Raw genomic sequence first — 12,500 nt, 5'->3', positions numbered from 1 at the left:
TACAAGGAAAATTACCCATAACCAATTTAAAAGTTAGGGGTTAGACCAATTTAAGCACTTTTCCTGCTTTAATGTAATTCCTGCCTTTATTCAATTTAACTATTTCATTAACTTGCCTGGTACTTACAGCTAAAATCCGTAAGAGTATAAAGTAAAAATCTTAAACAGTCAGCAAAAGCAAAGCAAAGCAAATTCCTGGATCACTGTCCTATTTTGTTTCATAAAACTTTCTGACAGTGATTCAATAACCAAGAAAACCACATCATTATTTCAGTCAATTTCAAAAACTTTCATGATGAATCATTGAGTTGTTCCGTAATGGCGATGTTCAGTAACAAGTACAGTATAACCTCTTCAGGCCCAAAGAGATTAGAGGAAGAAATTAAACTTGAATGAGGAACTTAGCAGTTATTAAACTGAACATCTGCACATGGGAAAGTGGGGTCAAGACAAGTTGCAGTAGAATCTGTCAGGAGAAATCTACAGTGAACCACAGATGGTTGCAAATGTCACGAATACCAATACATATACATTTACACACACTCACAAATACATATACATTTACACACACTCACAAATACATATACATTTACACACACTCACAAATACATATACATTTACACACACTCACAAATACATATACATTTTATACCAAATCATCTGACAATGCCAGAATTGTTCACAAAATGTGTGGTCATTCAGCTGGCAGTTATGGCAGCAGGGTGTGGCCTGTTTTCCAGATAATGGACACATAGCCTAAGGTTTAACCACATGGCCACTGTCATGAGGACTAGTCACATTGTTCCCATCCCCATGGACCCATTCCCAGAACTGGGCTGCAAGCTTAATACGGATGATGATTTCAGCGTCAAGGGGCCATTACCAAAGACCATGACAGAAAATGATGGCATGACACAGCGCCTGCACTAAATGACTCGCTACTGTAGTGATACACACCTTAAGAGTTGGAGTGAGTGGTAGCATGACATAGCACCTGCACTAAATGACTTAAATGACATAAATGCTAGTAGAACACACCTTAAAAGTTGGAAGTGAGTGTTAGCGAGCAGACGAGTCCTCCGGCTGCCCTGCTCATACAAGCACAGAATAAAAGCTCATTATGTTCCGATGTTGAATGGCATTTTCACTTAAATTCGCCAACGATGTCCTCCAGGCAAAACTATAAAACCGTAACTCGTCATACTTTTTCTCTCTCTTTTTCTCACTCTCTCTCTCTCTCTAGTACATAAACACAAACACACACACACACACACACACACACACACACACAGACACACACATCTCTAAGATATGCAAATCTTATTTGGTGTGGCATTTTCAGCTGTGCTTAATGTCAGCCCGTCTGATAGAACAACAAGGAATCAATTCCAGATTGACACACATAAACACCAGCCTCCACACAGCACAGGCCCTCCTCACCACTCCCACCCACCCACACACACACACACACACACACACACACACACACACACAGCTTTTTCTGAAACGATTTATGGAAGAACTGTATATGAAATCAGTTTGCATACTAATCAAAAGATAAAAGACTTTAATAACCCCATGGTGGGTCTTGGAGAAGAAGAACAACAGAAGCATTGTTTCAACAAGAAGAAGACTTGGAATAAGATATTCCAAAAAGGAAGGATATCTTTATTTTCTCTTGCACACTCCATGTGACAAGCATCACCATGGTAATCTCTCTTTCTCTCTCTCTGGTGCTGTCTTTATCTGCCTCACTCTCTCTCTCTCTCAGTTTCTCGCTCTCGCTTTCTCTCTCTCTCACACACACACACACACACACACACACACACTGTTTCTCTCTCACTCTCACTTTTTTATCTCTCTTTCACTCTCTATATATCTTAGTCTTACCTTCATTTCTGACTCCCACATGCCCTCACAAATATACAGCAAATATTTAAAAATGCAGCAGCACTCATGTGGATGCGGTTGAAAGATGTATTATGAGTTCCAGACCTCAGTGGGGCATCTCGTTTCAGAATAACAACAATCCCACCTTTCCCCTGAATGCCACCACCTCCATCCAGTGCTAAAATACAGACCCCTCTGCCACATATTACCCAGGAGAGAAACCTCTGTGAACCCATGAACCTATAAACATACAGCATATACCCCAACCTAATGGACGGCAATTTACGGGATCTCAATTATACCAAAAAATGTCAATGACACAGGGATAATACTGAGCACATTTTTAATGTAGTTCAGGCCATTCGTTTTGAGAGACGTGTAATTTGTTTGTGAACACTGCTCTCAGCAGAACACAGTCACTGCTGTTCCACACGATCATGAAGAGGCAATACAGCCAACCCACTGAGCAGGGATAATAACACACCTGATGGTTTGGAAACCAAAATACCAGGGGAAATCCACTTTATCTGACCTTTAAAGAGAAGTCCAACAAATCACACAGCAAATAGTGCTGTTCGTATGGGCTTTCGTTTCAGGATGAGCTATTGACTGCTATCCCCTGTGGCTTTCCCATGGAAACAAACTAATCATACATTCATGACTGACAACAATATTCTAATGTGACAACATTGTTGTTTTGGTCATTAGTTTGATAGCATGATAGTAAACAACCCTGATGGCTCTAATTAAGACCACTTTAATTAGGTCATTACAGAGACTATTACCAGTGAGGCCGACAATTTTACAGCTCTTCTCCTTCCAGGCCCAGAGTGCCAACTGCCAACATGGAGTGGGCCACGGGAAAAAAAGATAGCTTAGAGCTATAAATGCAATCACGGCCATATTATCTGCAGAGACCCCTTTCGTTACTGAAAACAATGTAGTATATAATACACTATCATATTTACATGAACTAACTGATATGACATGATCAGCTTGCAGCTTGCATTTACCCATGAAATTCAACAAAAAATGGAGATATGCTAAACACACGATTGGTTCAAAAGCTCTCGTTCATTTAAACTCATAGGTTATGTAACTGTCTGTAGAGATCCTGAAATGACTAAGACAAGCTGATTGGTCAGCAGCAGATCTCTGACAGGACCCAGTGTGTGTGATTGGCTGGGAGAGGCAGGCCCAAGGTTAGGGAGCAGGGAGGCAGATTAAGGTCAAACAGGCAGGCAAGGTGCCATAAGGCCCGGTGTTTGTTTAAAGAACAGGATACTAATTGCACCGAAAGTATCAACTCAGCCAGGGCCGTGCCAGAAGGGGTCAAACGCGTCGGTCCAGCCACTCAGAAATAAGCACCGGAGCCTCCGATGTTGATCCATCACGCCAATTATGCGTGCTCTCAGGAGGGAGAAAACAAGAGGGATTTGAAAAGCAGAGAGAGCATTGCCTGGGGACAGTGTGAGTGAGAAGGTGACAGCGGAAGATTCTGGGGCAAAACTGAGCACTTTCCCTGCATCATCCAAGGCAAACAGTGGCAGCAGGCGCCAGGCGCACGCTCTGATCTCTGATCTCAGTCAGGGTGTACGCTTCTCACTGAGTGACAGAGCGGAGGAGCACTGCCTTCCTCAAAGACTGATGCTCCCAGTACAACGACACCAAAATAAAACCACATACTCCACTGTGTGCACAGACACACATATTTGAATATGCACACACACACACACACACACACACACAAATACACATGCATGAGCATATACACACTCAAACACAGACACAAACACATAAACATACATATACACACAAACACACATACAAGCACATGGACACAAACACACAGATACACACACACGCGCACACACACAACGGAGGAAGTGACAAATGGCAGCACTTCCAACACTTTGCAAAACTCCTTGGCTGCTGCCAACCATGAAAGAGACAGCATGACAGATGATATCGCGGCGTTTCCATAGCAATCTCTGCATCTCCAAAGCATTGCCTCTGACAGCAAGATGTTTGTGACGACTTTCGTCGCCTGAAAAAAAAAAAATGGGATCCGGCCTGAAAGGCTGTTATTACAGTTATCGTTCAACCAGGGACATTTGCATAATTGAACTCTGTAATGGGCCATCTGTTGCAAGTCTTTCAGAAGCATTTACTCCCCCCTTTCCTCCGACACAGGACAGTAACTCTTATGTGATCTAACAGTTCAGAGCCCGCAAGGTCACTCCCACAGACCTCTCAATTACACAGGGGTTGGCCTCAATCTGCGCAGCCACTTTTCGCATGGACCATGGCCTAATTGAAACGAACTGGCCAAGACAGGCCCTTTTGACACGCACCAACATACGCCTCCATGCTTCACTTGATCTCATGGAATAGAACATAACTTCAACAAACGGTATAGCTTAGTTGTCCAATATACAATGTGACAAATATACAGACATATAAATATCAGAATAGGACAATTGGAATGGATAAAAAAGCTTGACTTTTCACAAGTCTCCATCTGATCTTTATTTTGTTTAGCAAAAAATCGATGGCTTGGTCTGGTTCAGATCAGCCATGCAGGCACAATTCTCTCTACAATTCTATGTGCTTGGGCTCTACAGCCAACACTTTAGTGGAAAAGCCACATCTTCAGATTTCATTGGCAGACGCGAATGGCTTGTTGGCTTCTAATCTATAAAGAGAAAGTGTTTTGTGAGTGTGTGTGTGTGTGTGTGTGTGTGTGTGTGTGTGTGTGTGTGTGTGTGTGTGTAAGCCCGTGTGTTGATCTGTAGTGGACATGCCCCCAGATCGATGACAGCAACAGCTGCAGGGGTGAGGACACCTCTAACCCTCTCATTCCCACCCTGGCCCAGCGAGACGCCCACGCAGCGATCACACCGCCGTCTCGTCTGCCGTGCCCATAACCGCCCTCACCGCGGCCCTCCCCTGCCAGGATCACAGCGGCCCACACTTTCATCTCCACGGCTCAGAGCGCCGCCGCACACAGCGGCCGCTGGGAACAGCAGCAGAATAGCACCGGCCGCAGAGGCCCTCAGGGGACACAGCGAGAGGGCCACAAGACACAAACATGCTCTCTGTCTTCTGAGCTTTTATTTATCTATTTTTTATTTATTTTTGTCAAACATTTTTGCCTTCACAACAGCACCTTTTGATACTTTTGCAGTCCAAGAAACTGCATGCACCAAAAACTTCACCAGCCTCAGAGGACTGTGAGTATATAGTGACTCAGCACTAACATACGGTGACTAAGCTCTTTCTCCTCAGCTCACTCGCACAACAAAGCACTAGAACCAGGGCAAAGATAATAACATAGCATATTGTCAATAACACACAATGGTGTTCAGTCACCACTGGTTGCCCTTACTTGGGAGCACGATTTTGAAAGCCTCCTAACAGCAGCCCTGAAGACCCCTTCAGCTATCTACAGATGAGGGAGCAGGCACTTACCTCCACCAGGTGAGGCGTGGGGTTGAATCCACACAGGTTGCACACCTGGGTCTTGCACTGAGTGCAGGTGTTGTAGTTGGGAGCCTCGGCCGTGTTCCCCACATTCAGGTCCGTCTTACAGAGGGGACAGTTGGCCTTGGGCTTGGCCGAGGGGTCCGGGGGCTTCTGCTGCTGCTGCTGCTGGCCAGGCGGGGCCTGCTGCCCCATGGCTCTGCCCGCAGGCCCCTGTTTGGGAGGGCCTTGGGTGGGCTTCTGCTGCGGCTGCTGTTGCTGAGGGGGGACTGGTCCTCCTTTAGGGGGCTCCATGGTGATGAGGTTGCTGGCCTGGTTGAGGAGCGAGGAGCCGAAGCCAAAGAGCTTCCCGAAGGGCTGCTCAGGAGGCGGGGGCTGGCGGGATGGAGAGCTCCCGGCGCTGCGGGTCTGGTCCTGCCGGCCCGGACCACCTCCCTGAGGAGAGGGACCCGAGCGGGAGAGGTCTGGCTGGGATGGGGCTTTGGCCATGCCTGGGAGGGGGACGGCGCCGGGAGCAGGGGGCTTGCCCTGGGGCCTGGGGCCAGGCTGCTGGGCAGGGCCTGTCTGTTTGGGGCCCGGGGGTGGCTGGGACGCAGGCTGGGCTGGATGTTGTGGTTGTGCCTGGGCCGGGGGAGCTTGGGGCTGGGGCTGGGGCTGGGGCTTGGGCTGGGCAGGGGAAGGAGGTGCGGTCGCTGGGGCTGCAGGTCCGGGCTGGGCCTGGAGCTCAGGTTTGGCTTGGTGGGAAGGAGAGTGGATCTGCTGCTGGCTCTTGGAGCGCGGTGTGGTCATGTCCATTCCCAGAGCCCTCTGCATCTGACAATTCAGACACAGCCACTCTTGGACCTGTAATACACCCCCATTCACACACAAACACACACACACACACACACACACACAGGTTAGAAATCTCATCCAAAACACATTGAATAACATCTAGGCACAGCAATGGCAGCAGGAGCATACACTCATATGATCTCCAATCTGATAAATGCCAAAATGATAGATCAGTCTCACGCAGCACAGTGACATGTGTGATTGACAAGAACTGCACCGTGACAACCAGCATACTATTAGAATCCCCATAAGCTAGCAGCATTCCAGCACCCAGCACATGAAAAAAGCTTCAAGCCCACTGCATGCACATGTATTAATAGCTGACAATAAAATCAAAGGTTCTGTGTGGAAGCCTTGGGCTCTTTCTATGAATGCAGCTGAAATAAATTGATGCGGAGGCTCGTGAAAGCAAGGCTGATTATAAACAACCCTAGCAAACGCACAAAGGAGGGAAGAGCAGAGGAAACAGGATTGTGGGGTTTTTCAGCCAAAGCAGACTGATTAAAACTGATTATGCTGGCATTCTCTGCCATTTCTTTCTTTCATTTTGGTACCTTTTTTCTGTCCATCTTTCTTTTATTTCTCTCTCTCTATTTTACCAATCCTCCATGTGAGGAGCTTTCATGTGTAGCTGTCATTCCCATCCCTCTCTCACTCTCTCTCTCTCTCTCTATTTCTCTCTTTCTCTACCTCTATCTCTCTGTCTCTCTCTCTCTCTGGGGTGAGACATGGGAAGGATGGGGAGGGAGAGAGAGGGAGAGAGAGAGAGAGAGAGTGTGTGTGTGTGTGTGTGTGTGTGTGTGTGTGTGTGTGTGTAGACCTGTGTGATAATTGGCGTCCCAGAACATTGACAGCTGCTTGGGCCACTTCCCTTTTCCACAGCCCTGCTGTGAGATCAGCTCTGACAGGCAAGGGGGGTGGAGGTGGGCGCAGAGGGATTGAGGGACATACAAAGCACGTACAGTATACACACACAGACACATTCACACACACATACACACACACACACACACACACACACACACACACACACACACACACACACACACACATATACACACACACACTCACACACACACACCCCAATACACAATCAGACATACACATGTGCACACAGTCATCACATAACATAAGTAGGACATGTAGATGTACTTGCATGTCATAGTACAAGTTGCGATGTCCTTATTTGTGTAAATGCACACACAGACATACGGACGTGCACTGATGTCATCCTGTGGTTGATGAGTGACATTCGAATGAGTTCATGGTCATATTCAAATTTGCAGTGGTCTCTTAATTTTGAATATGACCGTCAACTCATTCGAATGTCACTCAGCAAATGTAGGATAACATCAGAAAAATGTGCAGTGGTCTCTTAACCCTTTCCCAGAGCTGTATACTGTCACATTAGGTCTTTTATAGAGCCCTCCATACAATGCATGAATCATCCACCTACTTTACCTGAGAGAGTGTATAACCAGCAGACTATCAGAAGCCTCCTGTCCTCCCTCACGAGTACTACGAACACAGACAGCATGTCACCATGGCTAAGGATATAGACCCTCTATCTTTCATTACAAACTCATTTGAATAAGGCATTACAACTGTGCTAACTAATTCACTTGTGCAGCAGCTCGCATCATAATTGACTTTCAAATAAGTCCTTGGTTCTTTGTGTTTCTCATTTCCCAACAAAGATAATGACATTATTTGTCATTATCCAACCCCAAACAGTCAAAAACCATTATTGTTTAAAATGATTGCATCACTCATAAAAGTGATCATTTACTACTGTGCTTTGCCAATTGGTTTTGCACAGCTTTGGTACTGTTGACTGCATTTTAATAATACAAAATATAAAATATAAAATATACTCTAAATATCAATATGAAAAAGACAACATAATGCCTATTACTGTTTCAGCACACGTCACTGTTTCAATCCGACAAGATCATTATTATGTAATTTGATCACAGTAGTCGTTAATGGGCTACAGACGAATGATACTGAGGAGATCTACAGGCTTGAACAATCACACATTTTGTAGAGTCTGATTCAATAGTTGGCTGCAGTAAATATAGGATTTTCTGTGCAAAACAAGCACCTCACACAGGCCTGCACACAGATGGGAACACTCTTCAGGGACTTCATGGTTTGGTGGTATCACATACTGTAGTCAGTATATTGGTCTGTCACATATCTGTAGTCTCTATCTCTCTCTCTCCCACTCTCTCTCTCTCTTTCCCTCCACTCTCTTTTTCACCCTCTCTCTCTCTCTCCCCGCTCTCTCTTTCTCTCTCTCCCCGCTCTCTCTTTCTCACCCTCTTTCTCTCTCTCTTTCCCTCCACTCTCTTTCTCACCCTCTCTCTCTCTCTCTCCATCCTTTTTTTCTTTCTCTCTCTCCCTTTCTCCTTTTTAATCTCTCTCTGTTTGTCCCACTGTTAACGTCCCTGTTGAGTGAGTGTAAGAGACTGACGACGCTGTGCTGGCAGAGAAGGTGAAGAGAGACAGGGGTCCAGACTCCTGTGTCCTCATGGGACTGTGTGAGCAACAGAAAAGGAGAAGGAAGGGGTGATGGAGGAGGAGGAGGAGGAGGATGAGGAGGAGGGAGACTGCCCAAGATAACATGTGATCCTTCATTAGATCAGACCCCTTCTCCAGTGCCAGCGAGTAGACTCTCTCACCCCAGCTGTCTACACTAATCTCTCCTCAGAGTCCATGTCTCTCTCTCTCTCTCTGGCCCGTTCTCTCCAACTCACATGTCCTCTCTTCATAGTACTCACTCTCTTTTCTACGCCCTGTTTCTCTCTCACGTCACCTCTGTCTTTATCTGCTTATAGATCTGTGTAGATTAGATATTTGCAATCTTAGATATTATTTTAGGAGGTATTATTTTAGGAGGTATTATTTTGCGATCTTAGATATTATTTTGTGTTAATGAGCAGTTGAACAAGTGAACCTAATAAAGTTTCCAGTGAGTGTGTATCATTCTCTATACTCTTTTGCTCTCTCTCTCTCCCTCTCCCTCTCTCTCTCCCTCTCTCTCTCTCTCTCTCCCTCTCTCTCTCCTTCCTCAGTTTCCCTGAGTCTGTTTCTCTTCCCCAGCTTTCTCACTCTCTCTCTCTCTCTCTACTTCTTTGAAAGCAGCAGCCCTCGTTTCCTCCCTCAGTTCACTGATTTAAAGTCTCTTCATCTACACTCTGAGGAGAAACAGCTATTTGTTATCATTATTGCAATGGAATCAATACTCTATGCAGAGTAAAATTGCTTATGGACTACATATTATGACAAAATATGCCCAATTTACAATGTTGCATGCCATGCAGTCACACTCTCTCTGTGTGTGTGTGTGTGTGTGTGTGTGTGTGTGTGTGTGTGTGTGTGTGTGTGTTTGCGCGCGCCTCAGTATGTGTGAGAGAGAGAGAGAGAAAAGAGAAAAAGTGGGTGAGTAAAAAGCAATATTTGTGGTTGTAAATACATCTATTTCCTGCAAATGACATAGTGACTAAGATAAGCATAGTGGTGTGTGTGTATTTGAGTATTCATGTGTGTGTGTGTGTGTGTGTGTGTGTGTGTGTGTGTGTGTGTGTGTGTGTGTGTGTGTGTGTGCCTCAGTATGTATATGTGTGTGTGAGAGAGAGAGAGAAAAGAGAAAAAAGAGAAAAAGAGTGTGTGAGTAACAAGCAATGTGATCTATTTCCTGCAAATGACATAGTGACTAAGATGAGCATATGGTGTGTGTGTGTGTGTGTGTGTGTGTGTGTGTGTGTGTGTGTGTGTGTGTGTGTGTGTGTGTGTGTGTGTGTGACTGTGTATTAACTTGTGTGTTTGAATGTGTCTTTGAGTTGATTATTTCCCCAGATATGCACTCTCTCTCTGTAGCCATTGATTTACCCACAAATCATCCTGCAGTCCCCATACCATTGATCTTTCTTGGCGAGTAAGAGTGTGTGCATGTTTGTGTGTGTGTGCGTGTGTGTGTGTGTGTGTGTGTGTGTGTGTGCGTGTGCGCGCGCGTGTGTGTGTATTGAAACTGAATTCTTTAGGAGCCAATAGATGCTCCATACATGCAGCATGGCAGAAGATACATGCTTAAATCAGCTCTCCTCTGATTTCACATACAGCTCACTGTTTAACTTGCATGGCTATTCAAGTAAGTGCTTGAGCCACAAAATATTTATGAGGACGCATCAAGGCTCTGCCACTGTGTTCTCTCTCTCCTGGGTTTTACTGAGATCCAAATCAGCACAATGAAGACAAGCAGATATGAAAGAGAAAGCGACAGCTACAAACACCTGATAATGAAAATGCAGGAGACACGACAAATAGACACACACACAGACAGAGAGACAGACAGACTGGGCTGCGTGATAGACAGACGTAACACAAAAAAAACACACAGGGAGGACAGAAATCATTTAAGTAAGAAAAAAAGACAGAAAGAAAGAAAGAAAGAAAGAAAGAAAGAAAGAAAGAAAGATAGATAGAAAGCTATGGACCCTTTCAAGAGAGTTCCATTATCAGCATCATAGTTGGCCCCACAAGACTTCCTTTTTAACATTCCATATGTTATCTTAATGCAGAGGAAGTAGATTGGGGCCCAAATAGAACGTTCAAGCGTTGTTTTTGTTTTTATTGTTGAAAGGGTCTATACAGGGGCACAGGGGAACTGACGGAAAGACAGATGGACACTGAAGAGTGGCGAGACAGACAGAGGTACAGGCAGACACAGCGGTGGTGGGAGGGAGCCTGTGCATGGAGCCAGTCAGATCATCATGTCAGCGCCATGTCTGAGAGCGACAGGGAAGAGGCGTCTGGTGGGCCAGACCCCACAGTATCAGCTCACAACAGCAAGAGGTGGAGGAACGGGAGAGAGAGAGAGAAACAGAGAGAGAAACCAAGAGAGAGAGAGAGAGAGAGAGAGACAGGTGGCTGCTGAACACTGCAGGTTTACTGGAGTGGGGAAATCATTTAGAATGCAGTCAGTTTATCAACTCGCTGACAAAAATCTGAGCCATGGAACATCAAAAGAGCAGTAGCATGTCTTTGTGTATAGTGTATTTGCGCCAATGCACACACACACACACACACACATACACACACACACACACACACACACACACACATAGACACACACACTCCTCTCCGCAGCCTGGCAGCTCATTAGCTTTCTCTGCTCAGCCAGCATCAGTTTAAGCAGAAATTGTCAGTTTCCCCACAGATGATTTCATTATGAGCTGAACCTGATTAGGGAGAGCACAGACAACTAACACCTGACAGACAGCATTGATCACTGCAATCATAGCCAGGACCAGCACCACTGCGTGCACGTCTGCATGTTGAAACCGCGGCACGCAGTAAAGGATTGTGTTTGGAGCCGAGTTGCCTGTTTGCAACACAGGTTCTCTCTCTCACCAGCCCACCGGAAGGCACCGCCTCTCTGCTTCAGCCAATCAGAGCCCGCGAATCAGCTGACTTCGCTCAGAGGCACAGCTTGCAATGTAGACATTATATCAATTACTGTATGTAGCAATACACGGAGAGGGGGTTATGTCACAAAATAAATGTGTGGACTAAATTTCAAAGAGCAGAATGGCTACTGGCAGTGCCCCTCTGTTTACCACACAGCAAGACACTACCGCAGTCTGGAACTGGGATACTGCTGGTGTGCTGTGGGGCTCGTTGCTGATGCCACCACAGACAGCAGAAGAATGAGGGCGAATAGCATGTGAAAATAACATGCTATCATTTCAAGGAGACTAATATGCAAGGAGTATTATGTCATAATATGTTTAATATTTATGTTTGAAAGAGTGTGTTTGCATGTGTGTGTGTGTGTGTGTGGTCTTTTCTGCAGTGAGCGCTCAGTCCAGATGGCTGTGATTTCACTTCCTGCTGTCTCCAGGATGATTGATCCAGGTACTGGAGTAAGAGTGTGAGATGGAGGCTCTCTTTCCTCTGTCCCCCATCTCCTGTCAAGCTCTCCCAGATAACCCCCCCACCCCCAACACCACCACCACCACCCCCTCACTCCCCCATCCCCAGTCAATCTCCCCCAGATACCGCCAGATACCCCCCTGCCCTTGTTCCAGATAACAGATACCATTTACATACAACGTACGTCTTTTTATCTAAAGACAAATTCCATAAAAGCTCCATACTGCGGTTTCACCTGTTATCATGAATCCCAGGTGTGCGCCACTTGCTCTATGACCTTGAGAGTGCTAACACGCTCCACCTTCTACTGAGGCTGATGAAACGGCTCTGCCTGACTGGCTCGTTTAGGCCCTTCT

General features: G+C 45.8%; 1 protein-coding gene across 1 annotated transcript in view; it reads right to left on the bottom strand.

Moving 5' to 3' along the window:
• The window catches only part of bsnb (bassoon (presynaptic cytomatrix protein) b), a 73,385-nt gene that overhangs the window by 46,230 nt on the left and 14,655 nt on the right, over positions 1-12,500 (bottom strand). The window contains exon 3 of the mRNA XM_042088228.1: positions 5,362-6,216. Coding sequence (XP_041944162.1) covers positions 5,362-6,216 — 855 coding nt within the window. The remainder of the gene's footprint in view (positions 1-5,361; positions 6,217-12,500) is intronic.

Source organism: Alosa sapidissima, chromosome 4, assembly GCF_018492685.1.
Source record: "Alosa sapidissima isolate fAloSap1 chromosome 4, fAloSap1.pri, whole genome shotgun sequence".
Lineage (NCBI taxonomy): Eukaryota > Metazoa > Chordata > Actinopteri > Clupeiformes > Clupeidae > Alosa > Alosa sapidissima.
The sequence above is the reverse complement of the archived record's forward strand: the minus strand, read 5'-3'. Positions and strand labels throughout refer to the sequence as shown.